A 24,755-nucleotide genomic window follows, 5' to 3' on the forward strand; every position below is an offset into this window, starting at 1 on the left:
ATATCATTAGTGTTGGGGGTTGTAGTTTCTCTAGCACCCAGTGTAGGATATCTAAGGCAAAAAGGAAATCCAGGGAAATTTCCACTATGTCATGACTCAGGTCCCAAGGTCCTCAGGTAGTCTTTGTTCTTCCTTCTACCTCTCAGTCTTGTGCTTGTTTTATACATAATTTCTAGGATTTTAGCTGCACTTAGTAGGAGAAAATTTTTAATGCATCTCTTCTACGTTGTCTGAAATTGAAACTATTATTTTTAAGATTTTCAGTGTGTCTAAAACATTTCATAAGAAGTTTTTAAAAGATTAGATGAGGAGTTCTCACTGTGGCTCCACTGTGGGGGTTAAGAACTTGACATGGTGTCCCTGAGGATGCAGGTTTGATCCCTGGCCTCGCTCAGTGGGTTAAGGATTCAGCGCTGCTGTAAGCTGCAGCATAGGTCACAGGCACGGCTCAGATTCGGCACTGCTGTGGCTCTGGTGTGTTGAGGCTGGTAGCTGCAGCTTCAGCTTCAATTCGACCCCTTGCTTGGGAACTTCCACGTGCCATAAGTGTGGCTGTAAAAAGAAAAAATTTAAAAATTAAAGAAATAAAAGATTAGATGATGCTGGTGAAAGTTAAACCATTCTTTAAAATTCTTGGGGCACAACGGCTCAGTCTCTGTACCCCTTCTTCTCCAGAGAGGATTGCTTCCCTGCTCCAGCTCAGCCTGGTCCTCTCCTCCACGTACCCCCTCCTATCCTCTCCCTTCAATCCTAGGGAAAGAATGTTAACCAGCTCCTTTTGAGAAAAGGGCTGGGTAGGAGGGAGGAGCCAAGAGCCAAGCATGTCACATCCAAGTGTGAGTTACGGGAAAGGAGGTTATCAAAGGGGGTGGGGGTTGATACTTTTAAAAGGGAAAGCATTAGAGGATTCTGACGTTTAAAATATTTAACACTTAGTAGAGCTGTCTGTGAAGGCTTTTGTTCCCATGAGTCATCATGCACAGAGGAGTCAGAGAAGCGTCCATTTACCAATCCAAAAGGATCGCGTTTCAACATCTTTACCAACCAGGATAGTCTTACTCGCACAGATTAGCTGAACACCAGCCTCATCTAGAATCACTCAATGTTTTTTTTTTTCCTGCAAACAGCAGGTAGTGAAGCCACAAAGATCAAAGCTGTATATAAACCTTTTATAATCAGGGTCAGGAAAGGGTGAAATAAAAGAAATATCTGATACTCTTTATGCCTTCATATTGCTTAAGCAAGTCAAGATGTCATGTTGGTCATGAGCTAAATGGCACTAACTCTACAATCCTTTCATAATCAGAAGGACAAATATTTCAATCCCCTCGAGTATATACTGATGTTATAAACAGACGCATTAAAATTCCAAGAGCACACTCCCCATTCGTTATATCCAAAAATCACTAGGCACATGGCAATGCAGAGATCTTGGGGGATTTTGCCATCTCAGATTTTGGAGCGGGAAGCGGCTGAAAAAAATCATTAACAGCTATGGGAAAAACAGAAATTACATTTATAAAAGCTAAGAATCACTTACATTAAAAAAAAAAGACACTATTCAGAGAATCGCAAAAGAAAATGATCAAGAAAATTAAGGCATGTAGAGCATTCTTTTGTAGTTAGTTGGCTGAGTGAGGAACAGCCAGGATCCACGGCCAGGTAAGACAAGGGGATTAGACATGATGTGAGCAAGTTTTCCACATTAAGATAAAACGTCAGGCACTGGTCTACTTGCAGCCATGAGGGATTGGAGGGAGGGTGGGTTTGGTGTTGGAACCTGGGCGACTGATGACTGAGATCGTGTGTCTTCTGTGTTGGAGAGACCCTTTTTCACTTGGAAAGGACGGTTTATGTAGCGCTGTAAAACATGAAGGGAAAAAAAAAAAGATTATAGTTAACCCTTTGGTACACTAAACAAAGAAAATGAATATTCCATGATGTAAGTACCAGAATAATTTTTAGAATTCATTTATAACAAACTGTAAGGAACACATGACATCCAAAAAAGAAAAATAGGTGATGAAGCTGAGAATATATCATATGCATGGCTGGACAAACCTTGGGTGGGCAGACCTGCCTAGTGACCAGAAGGTTGCTGCATTAGGCAATTCCTATGCTACGCTTTTACCCGGCTCACACCCTCTGTAACAATACCTGCGCCAATTTCCTTTTCAATCACACATAAGCCGACTTAGCACAGACACGCACAAAGCCCCCCAACTCACACACACCCTGAAGTCCTTCCTAGAGAAAGCTCATCGAATGCCCTTTAAGGTTGAGGTGTTCACCAAGGCGGAAGACCCAAACACAAACCATGGAGCTAGGTTCCTTCAAGGACAGTGGGGACAAGGGGCGTTTGGAAGCTAGAGACTCAAGGTCGAAGCATGGTGGTCACCGAGGAAGCCGAATTCTCAGTGGGGAGAAAGCAGCATAGGAGGGATTGAGAGAGTGAAGCAGAGGATTCTACAGGAAGTGAGAAGGATGGAGTGACTTAGAGCGTAAGATCAGGAAGACTCGACTTATTGGGCAAACTGAAGCAATCCAAAATGTTAAAGGCCAAATGGACCTTTAAAGGTATATTCAGAGCAAGAATGGCACAGTCCTTGAGAAGACGATATCGTGTTAATAAGAGGACACAAGAGAAAGAAAGAGAAAAAAGAAAAAGACTCTTCCTTGATTTTTTTTTTTTCTTCTTCACCACGGAGATATTTTTTAAGCTGGAAAAGAGTAAGAAAGCCATCTTAAGTGAATAAAGGCCCCGAGGAAGAAAGAAGGCAGTCAGAGAGCTGGCCTCCCTTCCCAGTCATTTCACCTCTCTACTCCCAGCTAAGTCACCTGCTGGCTGCTGAAATAACTTACAGACGCAATTTTAGAGTGTCTGGTCTTTGAGAATTCATTGCAATGAGAAAAGGACTGGAGGCAAATATCACTGCCATTTTTAAAAATGGAAATAAAGATCTAAAACCAGCACACCTGACTTTAACGCTTGGCGACTGTAAAGCTTGGCAAATTCAAGATTATTCAAGAAAGGATTTGTGTCTTAAGAAACTACTGTAGTGAGTGTTAAGTGTTGCAAAGAAAAACTATTTAGAATTAACTCATTTCCCTTTTACTTAGGCAGGGATCAGCACACCATAGGCCAAGTCTGGTCTGCAGTCCCTTTTAATAAATACAGTTTAATGGAACCCAGGCCATACCCATTAATTTACATATTGTCCATGGCTGCTTTCACATGGCAGTGGTAGGGTTGAGTGGTTGCAAAAGAAGCCTATGTGCACCACAAAGCCAAAAGCATTTACTGTCTGGCCCTTTCCAGAAAGCTTCCTGAACTCTGAGTTAGAAAATACCACTGATATAATGCAAGGCACACATCCAAGTTTGTCCTGCCAATACACTAGCAAGATGTGAGCATGAATCACAAAGCAGGTGGACTCTTCCTGGAAGTGAGTCTCCAGAGGCTTGTCACAGGACGATGCTACTCTTGGCCAAGTCTCGGGTCTCGATGTTGACAGTGACTGTGACAAAAACATAGGTGGCATGCTGGCTGGCTTCATAAAAATCTAGAAACTAGTAAGTCAATTCAGAAGATGAATGAAGACCCCAAAGGATCTGATCAAGTTGAAATGTGGGGCTGGAACCAAAGTGATAAAAAGATGAAAACCAAAGTTGTATTTACTTTTAAAAAATCAACTACACATATATTAGATGATAAAAACATGGTTTGGCAGTTCATGTGAAAAAAAATATGAAGGTTTAACTGACCCAGTGCCAGTAGTGTGATGTGATTTCTAAGAAAATCACCACAAAAAGACGTGGGCAGGGGTTCCTGTCCTGGCTCAGCGGAAACAAATCTGACTAGTATCCATGAGGACGCGGGTTCAATCTCTGGCCTCATGCAGTGGGTTAAGGATCCACTGTTGCTGTGAGTTATGATGTAGGTTGTAGATGTGGCTCTGATCTGGTGTGGCTGTGGCTGGCAGCTGTAGCTCCAATTGCACCCCTAGACTAGGAACCTCCATATTCAGTGAGTCCGGCCCTAAAAAAAAAAAAAGAAAAAAGAAAAAAATAAAGAAAAAGAAAAGAGAAAAAAGAAGAAAGAACATCCTTGGCAAGATGTCAGGCTAGGAAGCTCCAGGCCTTGTTCCCCAGGGAAGCAACAGGTAAGCAACTAGAGACCAGCTAAAATAACTTTACAGGACCTCCAGAAACCAGTCAGTGATCTACAGCAACCAAGAGAATGCCATCAAGTAAAAGCCACATTAAAAATGGCAGAAGTGGGATGGACAGGGAGTGTGGGGTTTGTAGATGTAAACCATTCCATTTAGAATGGATAAGCGATGAGTCCTGCTGTACAGCACAGGGACCTATACCCAGTCTCTAGGTACAGAACAGGATGGAAGACAACACGAGAAAAAGAACGTGTATGTATATGTATGACTGGGTCACTTTGCTGTACAGTAGAAATTGGTACAATATTGTAAATCAACTATACTTTAAATACAAAATAAAAGAAAGAAAACAGTAGGAAATCTGATGACATTTTTATTCACCTTTGCCTCTCCGCCTCCCAGTAGATTGAGGTACAGTTTGTGGGAAGAGAGGCCTCGCTCCTAGTTCCCTCCGGAGAACCTGGGACAGTAATATTGTAACCTGTCTAGGGGCAGCCTGAGGGGTCTCCATGTCACCTGACTCAGAGCCCAGGGGGCTAAAAGTGGCATAGCTGGGGTCTCAGGCTAGAGGAAGCCATGGGAAGCAGTGGGCAGGGCTCCTGAAAAACCTTATCGGGGCAGAGACCCAAAGATGCCTGGGATGAGAGATTCCTGCTTGCGGAACACAACAGAAGAGCTAAGGCCCCAAGAGGAAGCAGGAGGAAGACATGTAGGAAAATTAATACATTCATTAAAAAGTATCTGTGTTTACTGGGGAACTGGAAAAATAGCACATACAGAGGCCCAGGGAAAGGCCAAGTCCAGAGAGGGACTGAAAAGACCACAGCCCTTCACACTGGGCTGATCCTGGGCTCAGAAGATGCTCCGCTAATTAGCAAAGGTCTTCCCCCTGCACTGAGCCAGTCTTCTGACTTAAAGAGGAAGTTGCTGTTTCAAATGCCTGATTTTCAACCAAAAAAAATTTACAGTCTTAATACCCAGCAGGTATCTAGCACTTTACCTCTTACTTAGACCACATCTCATCTTTGCTGGTCCTGTATATCATGTATTACTATATTATGTATTAAAATACATTATTATAGTAATGTATAGTAATATAAGATATTACTTTATTATTGTGGGACAGATATTATTTTCCCAAGGCTCAGCCATTAACTGATTTGCCCAACATTGGGCAGCCAGACAATTGTAGAAAGGGAACCAGAACCCAGGTCTTCGGATTCCTAATGCAATGTTCGTTCCACAGCCCCACCCCACAGGTAACAGCCCTACATTGCTCTGACTGGACTGTGTTGGGAATGCAGCTTTCGACTCTATCCTATTTAAGGAAAGACACAGGCAGAGGAGAGAAAGTGAGATGGGAAAGGTCCGGGAACACTGTCCTATGGGAAGCCAGATCCATGATGGGTCTTGGGGATATGTTTGGTCCAGGGTCCTGGATTCCCTCAGGCAGGTCACAGCTTTTAAAGGGTTCCTAGAACACTCCCCACATTCCGTGAGATGACAGAATATGTTTACTTGAGAATTTGGGATTATTTCCTGGAACTTTGGTCTTGGGACTTGTCGAAAAAAAAAAATTAATAAACAGAAACTTCAGTGAAATGGAGTTGGGTCACCAGAAGGGGGAGCTCTCACACCCTGCAACCAAAGCAGATGCCAAGGGGAAGCAGAAAGACTCCTCCTCTCTCCAGGCAGGGACTCAGCCAATGGAAAGCCGCTGACTCCTTGTTTGCCAAAGCTTTCCCAACTTCCTTTATCTCCCTATAAAAAGCTTTTTCCTTCCCTTGCACATGACTCACCACGGTTATGGACCCTGAACTGCAACTTTCTGCTGATCCCTAATAAACCCATCTTTGCTGGAGCATCACCCGGTAGTCTGTTTCCGGTCAACAGATTTTAATTCTCATGTATTGCTTGTGTCCTCCCTTGTGAGTAAAATCCTTGAAAATACCCTATCTTGGTCAGCTGTCCTGAATACAACTACATCTGAAGAGGGAGTCCACTTCTGAAATGGTTCGATGGTCCCTGTTTTAGGAACTCCGTCCTTCTGGGAACCTAAAAAGTCTATATTCTCTTTCTCCTTCCCATGGTCACGTGAGCAAGCCGGGAACTCTTAAGTCTTCTTCTGGACTCAGGCAGACCACCCTGCCCACTCCTACCCCCCACCGCAACCAGGCTACCAGGGGTGGCTCCTCCTAGCCTCCAGGTCCTAGAGATTTCCCCCCAGTCTATTCATTCCTCTATCAATTTCTTACAAAGCCTCATCACACTGGGTTATTTCTCCCTTTCCCGTTTTCACCTCTACCTCTTCAGCCCCCTCCCCCCCCCACTCTTTACTCAATGTCATTTATGAACATTGCCAGGGACAAGAACACAATGAGCATTCCTTCCATGCCAGGAAATATGCATTCACAAGTGTGTTGGGTAGCAAGGCGCAAAAAGGAGGTGAAGGGGAGGGGTTGGGACTGAGCCTTCAAACCTAAAAAAATCAGGATTCTGCCAGACCCCCAAAGCAAGAGGGTGGCAGGCAATACGAAAACACCTCTGCTTTTCTTCACCTTCACTGAACGGAGCCCAAGATGCCAAAACTCCCTTCAGAGAGCACAGGCACCTTGCCCCAGAACACCTCTGCAGGGAGTGTGGCCAGATGGGCAGAGCAGCAGCACCCACTCTTAGTAGCTGAGGAATCTTGGGCACATTGCCAATCTTTTTGCACTTTCTCATCCATTACAATGGGGGATAAATAAACCCTGCCTCAAAGGAAAGATTTTCACTTGAAATACTCATTCAATTAAAAAAAAAATCCAAAACAGTCAGAGACACAGTGGGAAAATATGTATAATATTTATATGAGAATTGTATGTAAATGACTCATACCTTTTAGGGCTGTATCCTCAGCATCACTTGTTGTTGACTCTGGGTGTGAATAAATACCCTCCTTTGGAGGCCAAAAAGGCAAATCTTTTGACCATGGACGGGACTGAAATAATGTAGAATGTTTCATGGTACCACTGGAATCCACGCCACTGGAAAATGAAAAAGGAATGATACCTTTGAGATGCAAACCCACTAATGGCCATGTGATCACGGGGTTGCCTTTGTGAAGTCATTTCACTAGTTTGCAAACACATCCCTGTTGAGCTAAAGTGTTTAATGATACATAGGTTCATGAGACTTATATAGCAGCTGACATTAAATATCGTACACATGAGCATAACCCTCTCATCCAGGATACAAAACACTTATTAAGAGTAAAACATCTTGCCAGGTACTGGAGTTTCAAACAAGATGTGTCAGGCACAGATCCTAATTCCCAGGACTTCAGAATCAAGTGCCATTTATATACGGCAGCCCCTGCTGTTTAAAGGAGAGAGAAAACGAAAGTGTGTTAGGGAACCAGATCTGGACCACACACTGGGCATACCTAATGCTATTATATAGTGTTTTGTTCCCCTTTTTAGGACAAGGTTAGGGTGTGATCTGGTGCTGAAGTCACTGTGTCTGGGCCAGTGGGCTTCCTGCCGGTAGGCGGCTCTCCTCTAGGATCCACCTGCTCCCTGGCTTCCACCAGGGAAGGCAGCTCCTATGAGGCAGAGCTCATGCCACAGAGCACTGCGAACAGCTGAGCTTTTTTTGTTCATGGCAAGATTAAATATTATATTTTTGGCTATTCTGGGCCTTTTGTGCTTCCAAACAAACTTTAAAATATTTTGTTTGAGTTCTGTGAAAAATGTCCTTGGTAATTTGACAGGGATTGCATTGAGTCTGTAGATTGCCTTAGTTAGTATAGTCATTTTGATAATATTAACTCTTCCAATCCACAAGCATGGTATATCTTTGCATCTATTTGTGTCATCTTTGATTTCTTTCATCAGTGTCTTATAGTTTTCAGACTACAGGTCTTTTGTCTCTTTAGGTAGGTTTATTCCTTGGTATTTTATTCTCTTGGATGTGATGGTAAGGGATTAATCTCCAAAATTTATAAACACCTTCTGCAGCTCCATACCAAAAAAACAAACAACCCCATCAACAAATGGGCAGACAATCTAAACAGACAGTTCTCCAAAGAAGACATACAGATGGCCAAAAAACACATGAAAAGATGTTCAACATCACTCATTATTAGAGAGATGCAAATCAAAACCACTATGAGGTACCACCTTACACCAGCCAGAATGGCCATCATCCAAAAGTCTACAAACAATAAGTGCTGGAGAGGGTGTGGAGAAAAAGGAACCCTAGTACACTGTTGGTGGGATTGTAAATTGGTGCAACCACTGTGGAAAGCAGTATGGAGATTCCTCAGAAAACTAAACATAGAACTACCATTTGATCCAGCAATCCCACTCCTGGGCATCTACCCAGAGAAAACCACGACTCGCAAAGACACATGTATTCCAATGTTCATTGCAGCACTATTTGCAATAGCCAAGACATGGAAACAACCTCAATGTCCATCAACAGAGGAGTGGATCAAGAAGATGTGGTACATATACACAATGGAATAGTACTCAGCCATTAAAGTGAACAAAATACCGGCATTTTTAGCAACATGGATGGACCTAGAAATTATCATGCTAAGTGAAGTCAGCCATACAATGAGACACCAACATCAAACGCTTTCACTGACATGTGGAATCTGACAAAAGGACACAATGAACTTCTTTACAGGACAGATGCTGACTCCCAGACATTGAAAAACTTACAGTCTCAGGAGGAGACAGTTTGGGGGGTGGGGGATGTGCTTGGGCTGTGGGATGGAAATCCTGTGAAATCAGATTGTTATGATCATTATACAACTACAGATGTGATAAATTCATTTGAGTAATAAAAAAAATAAAATAAGTATTATATTTTTAATTAGCTTTTCTCCCATTTTTTGTGAGCTGTTTACACTTTTTTTCATTTGTCTTTTGAGGATCTGAAGGTTTTCCATATCAATTTGTGTGAATACATAGTATATGTATATGGTTATAAATTATAAATTAAATATATACCATGACACATTGAATGTTATATTACATATATTTTCTATGCTATATATCAAACATAGTATATTATATATATTATTAATACATATTTTATATAGTTTGCTGTTTTACTTTTAAAATTTATTTCGGGCTTAGAGAAACTTAAAAGGTTTATGTAATGAAAATATGTCCATCTTTTCTGTGATTTTTCTCATTTCTTCAGCAACGTTTCATAGCACTTTCATCAGCCTACTAAATACATATAGTTAAAACTAAGTCATGTTGCATAGAAGGGCTGCTAACAGAAAGTACAGTTTCTTTCTCCTGAGAGCCAATCATTCTTAACTGTCTGTTTTTAGACATTCTGACAATAATCTTTTCATTTCTAAATACCATGCCACCGACTTTTATGGACTTATCAGTTTAAAACCTGTCTTTGGTGGATAGGGATTTCTGCTTCAACAGGAAAGGATTTAGCTCATAATAACACTCCCCACAAACAGTTCTATCACTATTTTCAGTTCCTCCATCTTTCAGATCTACGTTTTCACGTATCATATGTAAAATCCCCGTTTCTTGGCGTTCCCCTTGTGACTCCGTGGGAATGAATCTGACTAGTATCCATGAGGATGCAGTTTCGATCCCTGGCCTCACTCAGTGGGTTAAGGATCCGGTGTTGCTGTGAGCTGTGGTGCAGGTTGCAGATGCGGCTTGGATCCCACATTGCTGTGGCTGCGACATAGGCCGGCAGTTACAGCCCTGATTCAACTCCCAGCCTGGGAACCTTCATATGCCGTGGGTGTGCGGCCCCAAAAAGACAAAAAAAAAAAAAATCCCCATTTCTTGTTCCATCAACAACAGACGATATATATTGACTTTCTACCTCCACCTCCTCAACTTTGTCATCAAAACTTTTCACAAAGTTGACTGTATTAAGTTTTGTATTCACAGCTATGCCTTTTCATGATTCAGCCGAAGGTTGATTTCAAATGTTGAAAATCAGAGTTCCCATTGTGGCTCAGCAGGATGTGAGTGTCCATGAGGATGTGAGTTCGATCCCTGGCCTTGCTCAGTGGGTTAAGGATCTGGCATTGCCACGAGCTGTGGTGTAGGTTGCAGGTGTGGCTCAGATCTGGCGTTGCTGTAGCTGCGGCGTAGCCTGGCAGCTGCAGCTCCAATTTGACCCCTAGCCTGAGAACTTCCATATGCCACAGGTGTAGCCCTAAAAAAGAAAAGTAAATGTTGAAAATCAGTAGGTAATTGTTTACTGCAGAGCCTAATAGTTGCTATGATTATGCTTTTTTCTCTGGACTTCCAATGAAATGATTCCCATCTCAGCAAAGAAGTACATTTCTAGGATCAAGTTCAAGTTGACCTCCATTTGTTCACCCTCCACATTTAATTTCAGTTCATATCTGGCAGTAGCAAAGGATGATGCAAATTGGGTCTGTTCAAGATAAAGCCTGTCATTTAAATGAGGGTGTTCACGTCTGTGAGGATGATGTTATGACTGGAACAGAAATGGAAAGGGTAGAAGCAAGTCCTAATGAGGTGGTCCCAGGGGTTCAGGGCTCTATCACTGGAATCACAGTCCAATCAGTTTTCTGGGCCTGTCCTTGACCTAGGATGAAATATAGTGCCTGGTGTAGGCAATTCTAAGGGGACATGTCCAACATGTTTGAATGACAAGCAGAGGCTGCAGCTCTTGGGTCGTTCGTGGCTGGAATCCAGAACCAGCTCTCCATCAAAGCTCCCATCCTGCTGAGCATGGACACTGACCTCTCGCTGGACCTAAGCTTCCTATCAACTAAAGCCAGGGCGAGATGGCACCAGCATCCCTAGGCTGAGATATTCCAGGATGGGGCGATCTTCCTGTGTCTGTGGGTTCCGCTTAGAAGTTTTTTGTGTTTTGTTTTTTTAATTTTTATTACTCAAATGAATTCATCACATCTGTAGTTGTATAATGATCATAACAATCTGATTTCACAGGATTTCCATCCCACAGCCCAAGCACATCCCCCACCCCCCAAACTGTCTCCTCCTGAGACTGTAAGTTTTTCAATGTCTGGGAGTCAGCATCTGTCCTGTAAAGAAGTTCATTGTGTCCTTTTGTCAGATTCCACATGTCAGTGAAAGCATTTGATGTTGGTGTCATTGTATGGCTGACTTCACTTAGCATGATAATTTCTAGGTCCATCCATGTTGCTAAAAATGCCGGTATTTTGTTCACTTTAATGGCTGAGTAATATTCCATTGTGTATATGTGCCACATCTTCTTGATCCATTCCTCTTTCGATAGACATTGAGGTTGTTTCCATGTCTTGGCTATTGCAAATAGAGCTGCAATAAACATTGGGGTACATGTGTCTTTCTGCTCAGAAGTTTTTTTTTTTTTTCTTTTCCCTTTTTTTTGTGTCTTTTTGCCATTTCTTGGGGCGCTCCTGCGGCATACGGAGGTTCCCAGACTAGGGGTCTAATTGGAGCTGTAGCCGCCGGCCTATGCCAGAGCCACAGCAACATGGGATCTGAGCCGAGTCTGCGACCTACAGCACATCTCATGGCAACGCCGGATCCTTAACCCACTGAGCAAGGGCAGGGATCAAACCCGCAACCTCATGGTTTCTAGTCGGATTCGCTAACCACTGTGCCACAACGGGAACTCCCTCTGCTCAGAAGTTTTGATCTACTTGTTGTCGACTAGAGAATTCTAATGGCTTGCTTGAAGGCGGCGGTCCCTCTTACTAGGTTGGACAGTTTTTTGGGTCTGTCTTATTGCTAGACAACAGCTTTTGGACCCCCTCATAGGATGCTAGCACCATTCAGGTGGAAGACCCATGCTCCTGGAAAACCTTGTTTCCTAATCTCTTGCTCCCATAGAAGGTAAGTGTGCTTGTCCAAGAAGCACTCTCTAGAGAAATACATAAACGAAGACCAGTACTGTCAACATCTGGATTGTCCAGTCATGGAAAAAAACCCATCCACTCTGCAGAGGAAAAAGGCCATGGTTAACCTGTGCTTGGGGTCTTCTCTCTAGAAGGGTAACTAGACTGAGTCTTTTCCTCCTGAACATAGCCTTAGATGCATTTACATTTTATGGGCATGATCTTTTTTTTTTTTTTTTTTTTTTTTTTTAAGGTCCACAAGTGTAGCATATGGAAGTTCTCAGGCTAGAGGCTGAACTGGAGCTGCAGCTGCTGGCCTACACCACGGCCACAGCAACGTCAGATCCAAGCTGCCTCTGTGAGTTACATGGCAGCTCACAGCAATGCCGGATCCTTACTCCACTGAGCAGGGCCAGGGATCAAACCCACATCCTCATGGACACTAGTCATGGATACTAGGGATCATTTCCGCTGAGCCATGATGGACATGATGGGAACCCCTGGGTTATATCTATAGAAGCATAAATATGTTCTTCCTTCTTGTAGTTAAAAAATAATAATCCATACATTTTATGGCCAAATCTCCAAAGTGATCAAGAAAGAGTATGTTGAAAGGAACGTACAAAGAAAATGGCATGAGAAACTTCTCTGGATTTTTAATATGTATCGTGTTTGTTTGCTAGGGTTGCCGTAACAGAGTGCTGTGCACTGGCTGAATGAATGTAGTTGTTTCTCAGTTCCGGAGTCTGCAAGCCCGAGATCAATATCAGCAGGGTCGGTTCCTTCTGAGGCCGTGAGGGAAACTCTTTGCTGGGCCCATCCCCTAGCTTCCAGTGGTTTGCTGGAGATCTTTAACCATCCTTGGCTTCTGCATCACCTCAAGCTCTCTCCCTATGTGTGTGTCTATATCTGAATTTCCTCTTTTTATATGGACACCGATTATATTGATTAGAAGTTCATGCTTCTCAATTATAACCTCATCCTAACTAAATACATCTGGAATGACCCTACTTCCAAATAAGGTCACATACAGAGGTTGTGGGGCTAGAACTTTAGCGTATACATTGGGGTGCAGGGGTGGGGGGGATGCAGTTCAACCCATAACACATATGTTTTGGTCTCTTATTTTTGGAAAAGAATAGCTCTTAATTTAAAACACACCCCCTTGAAAAAAAAGGGGGGGTCACAGAGCTAGTTCTGCCTTTTGACAATTACTTTTCTTTTGTATCAAAGGGAGTAGTAAATAAAAATGCTTCAAAAGTCACAAGTCAAAAAGTGGGGATGAAAGGTGCATATGTTACCATAAGGGAAGGGTCAGACTTGAGTGACAGGTCTGATCCACCCTTTTCATATCAACCAAAGATATATAGCGGAGAGGCCAAGGAAAGATTCTCCCTCACAGCCTCAGAAGGAACCTGCCCTGCTAATACTGATCTCAGGCTTGTGGACTCCAGAACTATGAGACTATTACTCTCAGTCATTCACTGCAGCCTACTGGGCATTTTTAATTCTATATATGTATGTATGTCTTTTTAGGGCCACACGCACAGCATATGGAAGCTCCAAGGCTAGGGGTCGAGTTGGAGCTACAGCTGCTGTCCTACACCACAGCCATGGCAATGCCAGATCCAAGCCATGTCTGCGACCTATACTGCAAAGCAGGGTCCTTAACCCACTGAGTGAGGCCAGGGATTGAACCCACATCCTCATGGATACTAGGTGGGTTTGTTACCACTGAGCTACAATGGGAACTCCTTCATTCTTTCTGTTCCCCTGCTACAACCTGAATGTTTGTGTCCTTCCCCCAAACCACCCAAATTTATGTGTTGAAATGCTAACCCCCAATGTGATGGTGTAAGGAGATGAGACCCTTGGGAGGTAATTAGGTCCGGAGGTGAAGCCCTCATGAGTAGGATTAGTGCCCTTCTAAGGAAAGACAGAAGGCAGCTTGCTTCCTCTCCCTGCTTTCCACCATGTGGGGACACAGCAAGAAGCCAGCCATCCCCACACACCAGGAGGAAGACGCTCATCGGAACCTGACCATGCTGGCCTCCTGATCTCAGACAGCTCAGCCTTTAGAACTACAAGAAATAGGAGTTCCCGTTGTGGCGCAGTGATTAATGAATCCGACTAGGAACCATGAGGTTGCGGGTTTGATCCCTGGCCCTGCTCAGTGGGTTAGGGATCCGGCATTGCCGTGAGCTGTGGTGTAGGTCACAGACGTGGCTTGGATCCCACATTGCTGTTTAGGGCCACACCCGTGGCATATGGAGGTTCCCAGGCTGTGGGTCTAATCGGAGCTGTTGCTGCTGGCCTACACCCGAGCCACAGCAATGCCAGATCCAAGCCATGTCTGCGACCTACACCACAGCCAAAGGCAACACTGGATCCTTAACCCACTAAGCAAGGCCAGGGGTCAAACCTGCAACCCCATTGTTCCCAGTCAGATTCCTTTCCACTGCACCATGACAGGACCTCCTGGTGTATTTGTTTTTAGTATTTTTTTTTCTATGCATTACCCATGAATATTTTTAAACCTACATGATACTGGATATACTTTTGCATCTGACTTTCAACACACTATTTATATTATAAGCATTGAGTTGTATTTAACTTCATAATTTATCTAAAAGGTGTTTCAATGTAGAGAGTGATATGAGAAAATGAATGGGATCTGCAGGACCAATTTTCCCCCTTTATTGAATATTTCATCAAATGCTCATGGATTTTTAAAGTTTTGGGGGGATATAAAATTAAAACGTATATATCCTGTGCAGATGGTTTAGACGTTACAGAAAAAAGATAAAGAAAATAAAAATAACAAATAATTCTCGAGGGATACCCACTGCTCATGTCTGAGTGTGCTTCCTCCCAGTCTTCTCTTGGCATTATGCTGCCTCGAGTTCAGGGACCAAACCCACGGACCCCTTCTGAAGAGCTCTTGGTTCTCTGTCACTGCTCCGGCCACAGGTGATTGGATAAAGGATGAGGGCTTGTCCTAAGGGCAGCCAATCTGCAGACCAGCCTGTTTCTCCCCAGAGGAGCACCTGTAGTAGATGGTGATTGATCCAACAACCAGATCTTTGCTTGGGAAGTTTGGATTCAAGGCCCAGAGAGAGAGTTCCTGTGGTGGTTCTATGGGATTGGCTGCCTCTCTGCATGTCAGGAGGCACATTGGATCCCGGGCCTGGCACAGTGGATTCAAGGATCTGGAATTGCCATCAGGGATCAGATCTGATCCCTGGCCCAGGAACTCTATATGCCATGGGGCAGCCAAAAAAAAAAAAAAAAAAAGACCTACAGAGAGCAGTCATGGTGGTCACAGGCACAGCTGAATTAGAAATGGAATGGAATGGAATGGCCACAAAGGCCAAGCACTAACATCAGCGGTGCAGTGTCTGCTGTGGTTGTGATCAGGCTCAACATACATGTATTCGGGTTTTGAGTTACGCTTTGACATACTAAGCATAGGGATCCAGAAAATGGCCTTTTATAAATGGGGCATCAGCTGGTACACATTTCAGAATACCACACTGTACTCATCAGAGATATGATTGCAAATTACAGGCACCAACTCAGGCTAATTTAAACAACAAAAAGGGAGTTACTGAAAAGCTAATGAGTGGTTTATAGATTGAATGGAAAACGAAAGAACCAGGTTCAAAACCTGGGCAGGAACCACGATAAGCGAGGTGCCAAGAACACAGTCAATCTACAGGACAGGAAGAGGCAGTAGACACATTTCTTATGTTCCACAGTGGATTCTCTCTCTCTCTCTTTTTTTTTTTTTTCCTTTTTAGGGCCACACCTGTGGCATATGGACATCCCCAGGCTAGGGGTTGAATCAGAGTTGCAGCTGCTGGCCTACACCACAGCCACAGCAATGCAGGATCTGAGCCATGTCTGTGACCTACACCACAGCTCTAGCAATGCCAGATCCCTAAGCCACACAGTGGATTCTTGATTCTTCTATCACTGGAGACCTGAGTGATCTCCGACTGCCGCCGCACCACTGTCTCATCTCAAGTTTCAAAGTCCCAGAGAGAAGCTTCCTTGCTTCCAGTGAACTAGGTTATATGCCTGGGTCCTCCCTAGAGAGCCAGGATCTACCCCATTCAAATTCCACGTCGGAGGTGGGGCTCTGCTTCCCAGTTTCAGGACTTCTCTGAAACGGAGGGCTGAGGCCACTATTGTAACTAGCCAGCAGAAAACAACGGATTCTATCCAACAAAACTCAACTCACCTTTTTTCAGGAGGTCCAAAGGGAGTTTTAAAATAATCTTCACAAAACTCAAAACTTCTCCTTAGTTCTAAAGCTGTAAAATAACGCAGACTACTGATGGTGGGTGCTGGAACGAGACCCCTGAAATTGGAAATTAAAAAAAAATCCAAAAAATTTTGAAATGATACCAAGCATACACGCATATGCAAATGCCAATAAAATCTATGTGGAATACGGTAAGGTATTTACTCATAAACATTCATGTCACAGCTTGCCTTAGACACGGGCAAGACACATTCCGATATGTAGTTTAAGCAAATTTGGATTTTTGTGACTATTCCTTATCCTTAAAAGACATTAACATAGGCAAATGATCTTCCTACTGATTAGTACATATTCTATTATAAACCCTCATCCTTTTGTTAATGGGAAGTCCAGTATGTATCAACTTCTATAAAAAATGAAATAGGTATTTTCCAATTTTGTTTATAATCCAGTGCTTTGAAATGATACCAGAGTAAAATATCCCTAAAAATTCTAATACTGTATTTTCAACTTCAGCATAAAATATCTTTTTTTCATCTACACTGTTCGGCCTGCCCAGAATGATTTGGAAAAAATCAGTAGCTATTTTTAGTGAATAAATCCTACTGTTATTCATTCTAGACTTGCTAAATGGAGTTGCTATGGGCAAAGTAGCCCAACTGCATATAAATGCATGCAAATTCAAAGCATGGCTCTGCCCTAGTATGACCCATTTGGAGCTCTTATTTAAAACAGCTTCAGGTCTCAGTCCACAGTGTTTTAATACGCATAGCCATTCTGCAGGTCAGAGGTCACACAGGCCCCAGCTTTAGCTGCTCTGGGAGACACTGCCCATATTCTGACCACTGCCCTCCCGACAGAGCTTTGTGCATTCCACACGGCATCTCTTCTGACCCAGACTATCTAGAGATAACCTACCAATCTAGGGAAAATTAATCACACTATTTTTTGGATATATAGCAGATCAAGATAAAACAATTTTATTTATATTGGTTAAGGATTTTCAACAGATAGCTTAAAATGATAGACAATAAAGAGAAATTGAAAAACATTTTAAGTGGCTTTTTTATTCTGCTTCATTGAATCTCTGCATTTTTAAAAGCTCTTTAAAACACTATAATTAAGGTCTTGTCAGCGCTCTTAGTAACTTTCTGAAACCAGGGACTTCATTTCAGTACTCAAATTTTCCAAAAGGTCACACAGAAAAGAGAATTCAGAATACCGATGCTTATAACATTAATGAGAAAATAAAACACAAACATTACATAAAAATCCTGATTATTCATTTTAAGCAAATCTTAAAGCCTAAAGGTGCTTCTTCACATGGACTAATTAATAGTACAATGATTGCTGTAGTCACTAATACCTACGAAGACTTGACTCTGCACCAGGGACTAAGTGAAACATTGTACATGAAGGACCAAGAATTTGCCAATTAATAAAGAAATTACAGTTTAATATGGAAAGGAAACATTAACCAAATGATCCCACAAATCATTAATTACTATCGTTTTGAGATTCATGAAAGACAAGTGCGGGGTATTCAATAGGATATAATTAAACTTCCATCATCAAAGTCTAGGTGAAAGCCTATAGCTACATTCAAACACCGCCAAAAATATCATTATTTAGTCTCCAAAGACTGCAAAAAATCATCAGTTTCTGGTAGCTATGAGTATATCATGCCTTTAAAAACACATATAAATGAAAGGGAAATACAGCTTCTAGGACTAGGTTTACTACTGAATAACTGAGTCTGTTTTGGTACAAAATTCCCTCTTCATGTTGATGATTTCGGAGCCTTTTTGTATATTGGCATACTAGAAAATCAATCTAAAGATGCCAAGGGGTAAATAAAAGTGACAAATCGCTACCTTTGAAACAGGAGTGTATGACGAGGCGGCGTCTTTCCCATGAGGGCCTGGCGGGCTGTCTCATACTGTCTCTCCATGGACTCTCTTTCCTAGGCAAGAAATATGACCTAAAATTACACGGATGTTAAAAATATATCAGATGATTAAAATAGCTATAATCACTCTCTTCTTGCTAGAGACTGCCAAAGGTGTGCAAAGAAAAAGGAAAAAAGGATAGGCTGAAAAAAACACAACAACAATATTTGTTCAGTGGAAAGAAACAAAACTTTATATAAAGTCAAAATATTTTTATGAAGAATGCAACTTAACAGGTAAACCTTATCTGACATCTAAAATAATAATGGAGCAATTTTTATTGACATTTCAGGTTTAGACTTTTTATCTTTCTAGTGAGATTATCTCTCGAGGATACAGATTTTTATTGTCTTTTTAGCTTCAGCAGATCTTGGCGCACATAGTAACTAACTGAGTGAGTATATCCAACAATGCTACGTAGGATCCTGGAACAGGACAAGTTATTTTACCGACATCCCATCATCATCACCAAATGCTTGTAAGCATTTGACATTGATGTTTTTATATTATATATTATATAGATCATATATTTATATATCATGTATTAGATTTATGTTTATATATTTATATATTACACATCATATTTTTACATTTTATATATTTATATATCATATACCTTATATTTTATATATTTTATATCTTATACGTTATATGTTTTATAAAATATATAAAATATTATACATTTATATATTATATATATATTTACAAACAAACACAGTCTCTGCATTCAAAAGGTTTATAATCTGGAGGCAAAAGGCAATCAGAAAGAGGGAAAAAAGCAAGATGGAGCATGCTTTTTATGAATACACATGCTGTTGAGAAACTGCAGGTCAAGCTTTTCAAGTTGGTCCTTAGACACATGACATGAGAGCTACCATGTGGACTCGCTGAACAGAGGCTCTCAGGTAGATATTTGCTTGCCAGGACCATGTTTCTGTTCCCCTTCTGTGTAACTGTAATGAAGCGAAAATATCTGCTGGGTAGGAGGGAGGGGATTTATAATGGGATGAGAGAGGGAGAACCTGACTCTACTTAAATTTCACCATTTAAAAACTGTATGTTCAAATAACTCCATAAACACATCTAAATTGTTTCATACCACTATGACACTACAATACACCAACCAAACCTGCTTTTGTACCCTCAGAATGATTTTCGACTGTATTGCCTCAGATCACTCTATGCTAGTACACACACTTTCTACTGTGATTTTTCTTTATACCATCCTTTTTTTACCCCATACGGATCCTTGATTTAAATTACATCGTGAGTGGGAAGGCAACAGTGGTATCGGGAGCATAGTTTTTGGACTTCTCAGAATTTCCACGTTAAAAGATAGATACGGCAACTAAGCAGCAAAATGAAAACATCAGAAATTTACAGAAAACTTGGTGACACGCTCCCCTCAAGCTCCCCCAATACAGGCAATGAGAGCCGAGATACCTGCACAGCATCCGTATCTACGCAAGAGGAAGACAAAGAAAGTAATAGGGTGACTTAAAGACCTGAGAACAGGACAACTCCCAAACAGCTAAAAAGTCTTCACTGGAAAGTAAAGCAGAACAATTTGGGAACCACAGGTGAAACATGGAGGGGTTGTTCCCATTCTAATAGCAGGTAAGAATAAGGGGTCCACAGTGAGTTCTGAAGGAGCTGGATCAACAGTGAATTCTTGGAATTGACCCACTATGCCGCCCTTATAAGATAGGGTCCTACACTAAAAAAAAAGCTGGTGGGAATGGAAGAAAAATTAATTAGTGCAGAGTAAACAGACACAAAAGAAAGGAAATCGAGACCAAAGTAGGGGAGGGGAACAGAGTCAGGAAATCTCAGGGAACTGCCACCTATTTTAACACTATTTGTAAAAAACCCCACTTCTTTCAGTAAGTTTGATAAAGCAAATTTCACTTAAGAATGAGAGATTTTGGGGAGTTCCCTGGTGGCTCAGTAGGTTAAGGATCCAGTGTTGTGTTGTTACCGCTGTTGCATGGATTCGATTCCTGGCCCAGGAATTCTGCATGCTGTGGGAATGGCCGAAAAAAAAAAAAAAAAGAATGGGAAATTTTCTGGTCAAATCCATTACAAAGTTATTATCAGAAGTAAGAGGAAAGGGGCAGAATAACACTTCTTTTACATACAATGAAAGGAAACGAATATATTCTATAATCTATTATTTCAAAATAAACTAAAAGGCATTAAGATAATGACACAAAACATTAAGGAACAAATAAATTACAATTTCATAAATTCACAAGTGAGGCAACAGAACTCAGGAAACAGAATATAAGAAGAAAATCCCACTCAGGAAATAAAAAATAAGCCAGAAGAAATACAAGAGGGAAGAAACACAACAAATAATCACTTCAGAGAAGCAGAAGCTGAATGAAGAAAAAAATTTTAACTCAAAAAGAAATGAAAAAGGTAAAATGATTCAAGAAAAAAGTGACAAATATTTGACATAGACAAGGAAGACCCAACACATCAACAAAAAAGTTTTCTATAAACTGTCTTCAGTTTTTATAATGGAGGCTGATAGTATTTAGCATTGCTATTCTGACACTCTTCTGTGTGTAAGGTGTATAAAACAAATGAGAGGAGTTCCTGTCGTGGCTCAGCGGAAACGAATCTGACTAGCATCCTTGAGGACGCAGGTTCGATCCCTGGCCTCGGTCAGTGGGTTAAGGATCCGGCATTGCCGTGAGCTGTGGTGTAGGTCATAAATGAGGATCGGATCCAGTTTTGCTGTGGCTGTGGTGTAGGCCAGTGGCTACAGCTCTGATTGGATCCCTAGCCTGGGAACCGCCATGTGCTGTGGGTGTGGCCCTAAAAAAGACGGTAATAAATAAATAATAAATAAATAAAACAAATGAGAAATTTAGTGAGATATTATAATTCTGTCATCTCCTATGTCTTTGAGAAGCAGGACTCTCAATGTGGAGAAAAGAAAAATATGTAATAGAGAAGAAGTTGAGTAAAATCCCCAAGTCTTGAATCTGAATTGGAAATATTCATTTGAACTCCTAAGATATATTATCTAGCCACAGAAAAGGTCTAGAAACAATGGCCACCCCGCAAGCAATGAACAGTCCTTGCAACCATGATGTGTTCTTTGCTACTCAAAGAAATCAGGGCTTCTTGGCAAAAATACTGATTCCAGGTTTGGGACAGGTAATGAACAATACAGTATAGTTTACCTGGTCACACTAGCTAGCAAGATGGCTACAAAGACTGCATGGGTCACGTCGGAAACACCGGGGCCAACTTGCAGAGGCTCTAGCTGACAAGACAGGACAATCTATGCTTTAACCAGGATAAGAAAATGCAGTATGCGGATACCCTTCCCTATGCACACATCAAGATCATAATGCTAATAAATGATATTTTAAATTCGTTGGTCACTTTCCAAAAATAATAGGAAACCAATTCATTATCTGGAAAAAGGCATTTATATTGCCAGTCCTGCATGAACTCTATCACTTGGTAACCAGGTGGCAGGTAAGAGAAGCATCTCTTGATAGCATTATTCCAGCTAATAAATGTGGTGCTGAAGACCAGGCCCTAAAAAATGCACGAGGAGAAGAAAGCACCTTTCTTTTGGAGTCAAAATAGACATTTCTAGAATGAGTTTGGGAGTGTTTCTTCCTCTGCAATTTTTTGGAATAGTTTCTGAAGGGTAGGTATTAGCTTTTCTCTAAACGTTTGATAGAATTTGCCTGGGAAGCCGTCTGGGCCTGGACTTTTGTTTGTTGGAAGTTTTTAAATCACAGTTTCAATTTCAGTACTTGTAATTGGTCCATTCATCTTTTCTATTTCATCTTGGTTTAGTCTTGGAAGATTGTACTTTTCTAAGAATTTGTCCATTTCTTCTAGGGTGTCCATTTTATTGGCCTATAGTTGCCTGCAGTGGTCTCTTATGATCCTTCGTATTTCTGTGATGTCCGTTGTAACTTCTCCTTTTTCATTTCTAATTTTATTGATTTGAGTCCTCTTTTTTCCTTGATAAGTCTGGCTAAGGGAAAAATAGACATTTCTAAGCTGTGTCATCTTAGACAACTCCCTGGGCTGACTGGCCTCATAGTATTGAAAGGAAGTAGTGCTTAATAGATGCAGGGCCCAATATTCTGTCATCACATCCACTTTCCTACTGGCATCCATATCTTTGGGTGCTTTATAGGATTGTACTGGCCTTATCTGCCACACACACATTTGCTGAACTGGCTTTGAAGGAAGTGGTCATTCAGCAGTTTTTTGTTTTTGTTTTTCTGGAGAATTGGCTTTCAGTGGCTTGGCCTGTTTCAGGAGTAAGAGTGTTCCCTAAGGAGCTCAGAGACTGGCTGGAGAAATAGATACAAGTGAAGTTCTGAAAATCAAGCTTCTCCGATAAGACAAAGATCTAGTCAAAACAATTCCAGAGCAAAAAATCTGCAGCTACAGTTCCGATTTGACCCCTAGCCTGGGAACCTCCATATGCTGTCGGTGTGGCCCTAAAAAGACAAAAAGACAAAAAAAAAAATAAATGAATTAATGAAATTTAAAAAAACCCTTCACTAAGCCATTATAACTTTCAAGTACGTTTTCCAGGGAGCCAACCATGCAAAATGGGGTGGCTATCAAAGGGAAATAGAAGCATAGTGATACCATGAAAACTTAGATTTCAGTAATCAATATTTTGTATAGGGAGTTCCCATCACGGCTCAGTGGAAATGAACCTGACGAGGATCCATGAGGACACAGGTTCAATCCTGGATTCACTTAGTGAGTTAGGGATCCGACATTGCTGTGAGCTATGGTGTAGGTCGCAGACTCAGCTCTGGTTCCACACTGCTGTGGCTGTGGTGTAGGTTGGCAGCTACAGCTCTGATTCGAACCCTAGCCTGGGAACTTCCATATGCCGTGGGTGTAGCCCTAAAAAGACCAAAAAAAAAAAAAAAAAGTATGTATAAATAAAAACCTATCATTGGATTGTGTTTACTATATACTTTTTGCAGAGCTGGGTTTTGTTTTGTTTTTTGTTTTTGTTTTGTTTTGTCTTGTTTTTGCCTTTTTGTCTTTTAGGGCCACATCTGTGGCATATGGAGGTTCCCAGGCTGTGGGTCAAATTGGGGCTACAGGTACCTGCCTACATCACAGCTACAGCAATGCCAGATCCGAGCCAGAGTCTACAACCTACACCACAGCTCACGGCAATGCCAGATCTTTAACCCAATGAGTGAGGCCAGGGATTAAACCTGAAACCTCATGGTTCCTAGTTGGATTCATATCTGCTGCACCATGATGGGAACTCCTGCTTTTTTTTTTTTTTTTTTTTCTCAGACTTAAAAATTGTGAGTATTTAAGAAGCAAGGGTGGTTAAAATTATATTTGTAGTTCTCTATGAATCTTTTAGAGACATTCCAATTGATGTGCTTTGGGAGTCATTCAGAAAAGTAAATACCATTTGAGCTATAAAGAGAGAAGAAATAAAGGAACAAAGGTTTACATAAGCAAAAAGGAAGAAGTGAGTACCTTGACTGTGTTATTAAATTGTTTTAATTCATATTCATAGAAAGATTTTATATTGATGAACTATTAGAGTAACAAGCAAGAAAAGTGATGTTAGCAGATTTTGAAGAGCAAAGAATACTATTCCTTCCTAAAAAAGACAAGTCCTTTGGGCCCTGGATTAAATCCCCAATGACCATAGATAAGGAAAAAAAAACCAGCTGTCGCTGTATCAGGAGTCAGTCACACTGAGGATCTCCGTCTCCAGCAGCCCATTTTCTACCTAAAGAAAAAAAGGCGGTCGTAGAAGGGCTGCAGATACACTGCCCTCACCCTACCCATGAACAGAGAGCAGAGAGTCTCACTGCTACACTATAGAGTCCATGAGGGCAAGGACCAGGACATTCTCCTTCAAGTATCTGAGCAGGATCTCATCAGAAAATTCTGCTCTATGCTGGGAAGCAAATCCAGACCTTACACACGTGGTAGGAATTCAACAAATTCGTAATGGGTAGATAGAGGAACGCGTGAGAAGGAAGGAAGGGGAAGGGGAGGGAATCTTGTGCCATTGGGATGGTCAAGGGTGGCTATGAGAACAAAAGCCTTTCCTAGGCTTCTAAACTAACAAAGACATGGGAGTTCCCATTGTGGCTCAGCGGTAATGGACTGGACTAGTACCCATGAGGATGCGAGTTTGATCCTGGCCTCACTCTGTGGGTTAAAGATTGGGCATTGCTGTGAGCTGTGGTGTAGGTTGCAGACGTGACTTGGATCTGGCATTGCTGTGGCATAGGCTGGCAGATTCAGCCCCTAGGCTGGGAACTTCCATATGCTTCTGGTGAGACCCTAGGAAAAAGAAAAAGCCAAAACATGAACTCATCCTCCAATGAAGTATCACAGCGACCATGGACATGCCTCCTGTCACACAGGACCACACTTCCCTTAGCTCAGTATTTCACCTTTCTCAGATTTACATCTATGGGATAGTAAGCTAAGCCTCAGCCCTTAAGAGTTTCCTCCTTAATCTGGTCTAT

General features: G+C 41.7%; 1 protein-coding gene across 3 annotated transcripts in view; it reads right to left on the reverse strand.

Annotated features, from left to right (window-relative positions):
- Positions 478 to 24,755, reverse strand: part of LRGUK (leucine rich repeats and guanylate kinase domain containing) — a 117,722-nt gene continuing 93,444 nt past the window's right edge. For 2 of the 3 annotated variants that reach the window (XM_003134660.5, XM_013985615.2), the window contains exons 17-20: positions 18,166 to 18,254; positions 16,268 to 16,387; positions 7,050 to 7,198; positions 478 to 1,861 (exon numbers count right to left, since the gene is read on the reverse strand). In XM_003134660.5, the coding sequence (XP_003134708.2) occupies positions 1,731 to 1,861; positions 7,050 to 7,198; positions 16,268 to 16,387; positions 18,166 to 18,254 (489 nt within the window). In that variant the 3' untranslated portion in view covers positions 478 to 1,730. Of the gene's footprint in view, positions 1,862 to 7,049; positions 7,199 to 14,870; positions 15,072 to 16,267; positions 16,388 to 18,165; positions 18,255 to 24,755 lie in introns of those variants that run through there. The other variant, XR_001302322.2, reaches the window with a different exon arrangement.

This window comes from Sus scrofa, chromosome 18 (genome assembly GCF_000003025.6).
Source record: "Sus scrofa isolate TJ Tabasco breed Duroc chromosome 18, Sscrofa11.1, whole genome shotgun sequence".
NCBI lineage: Eukaryota > Metazoa > Chordata > Mammalia > Artiodactyla > Suidae > Sus > Sus scrofa.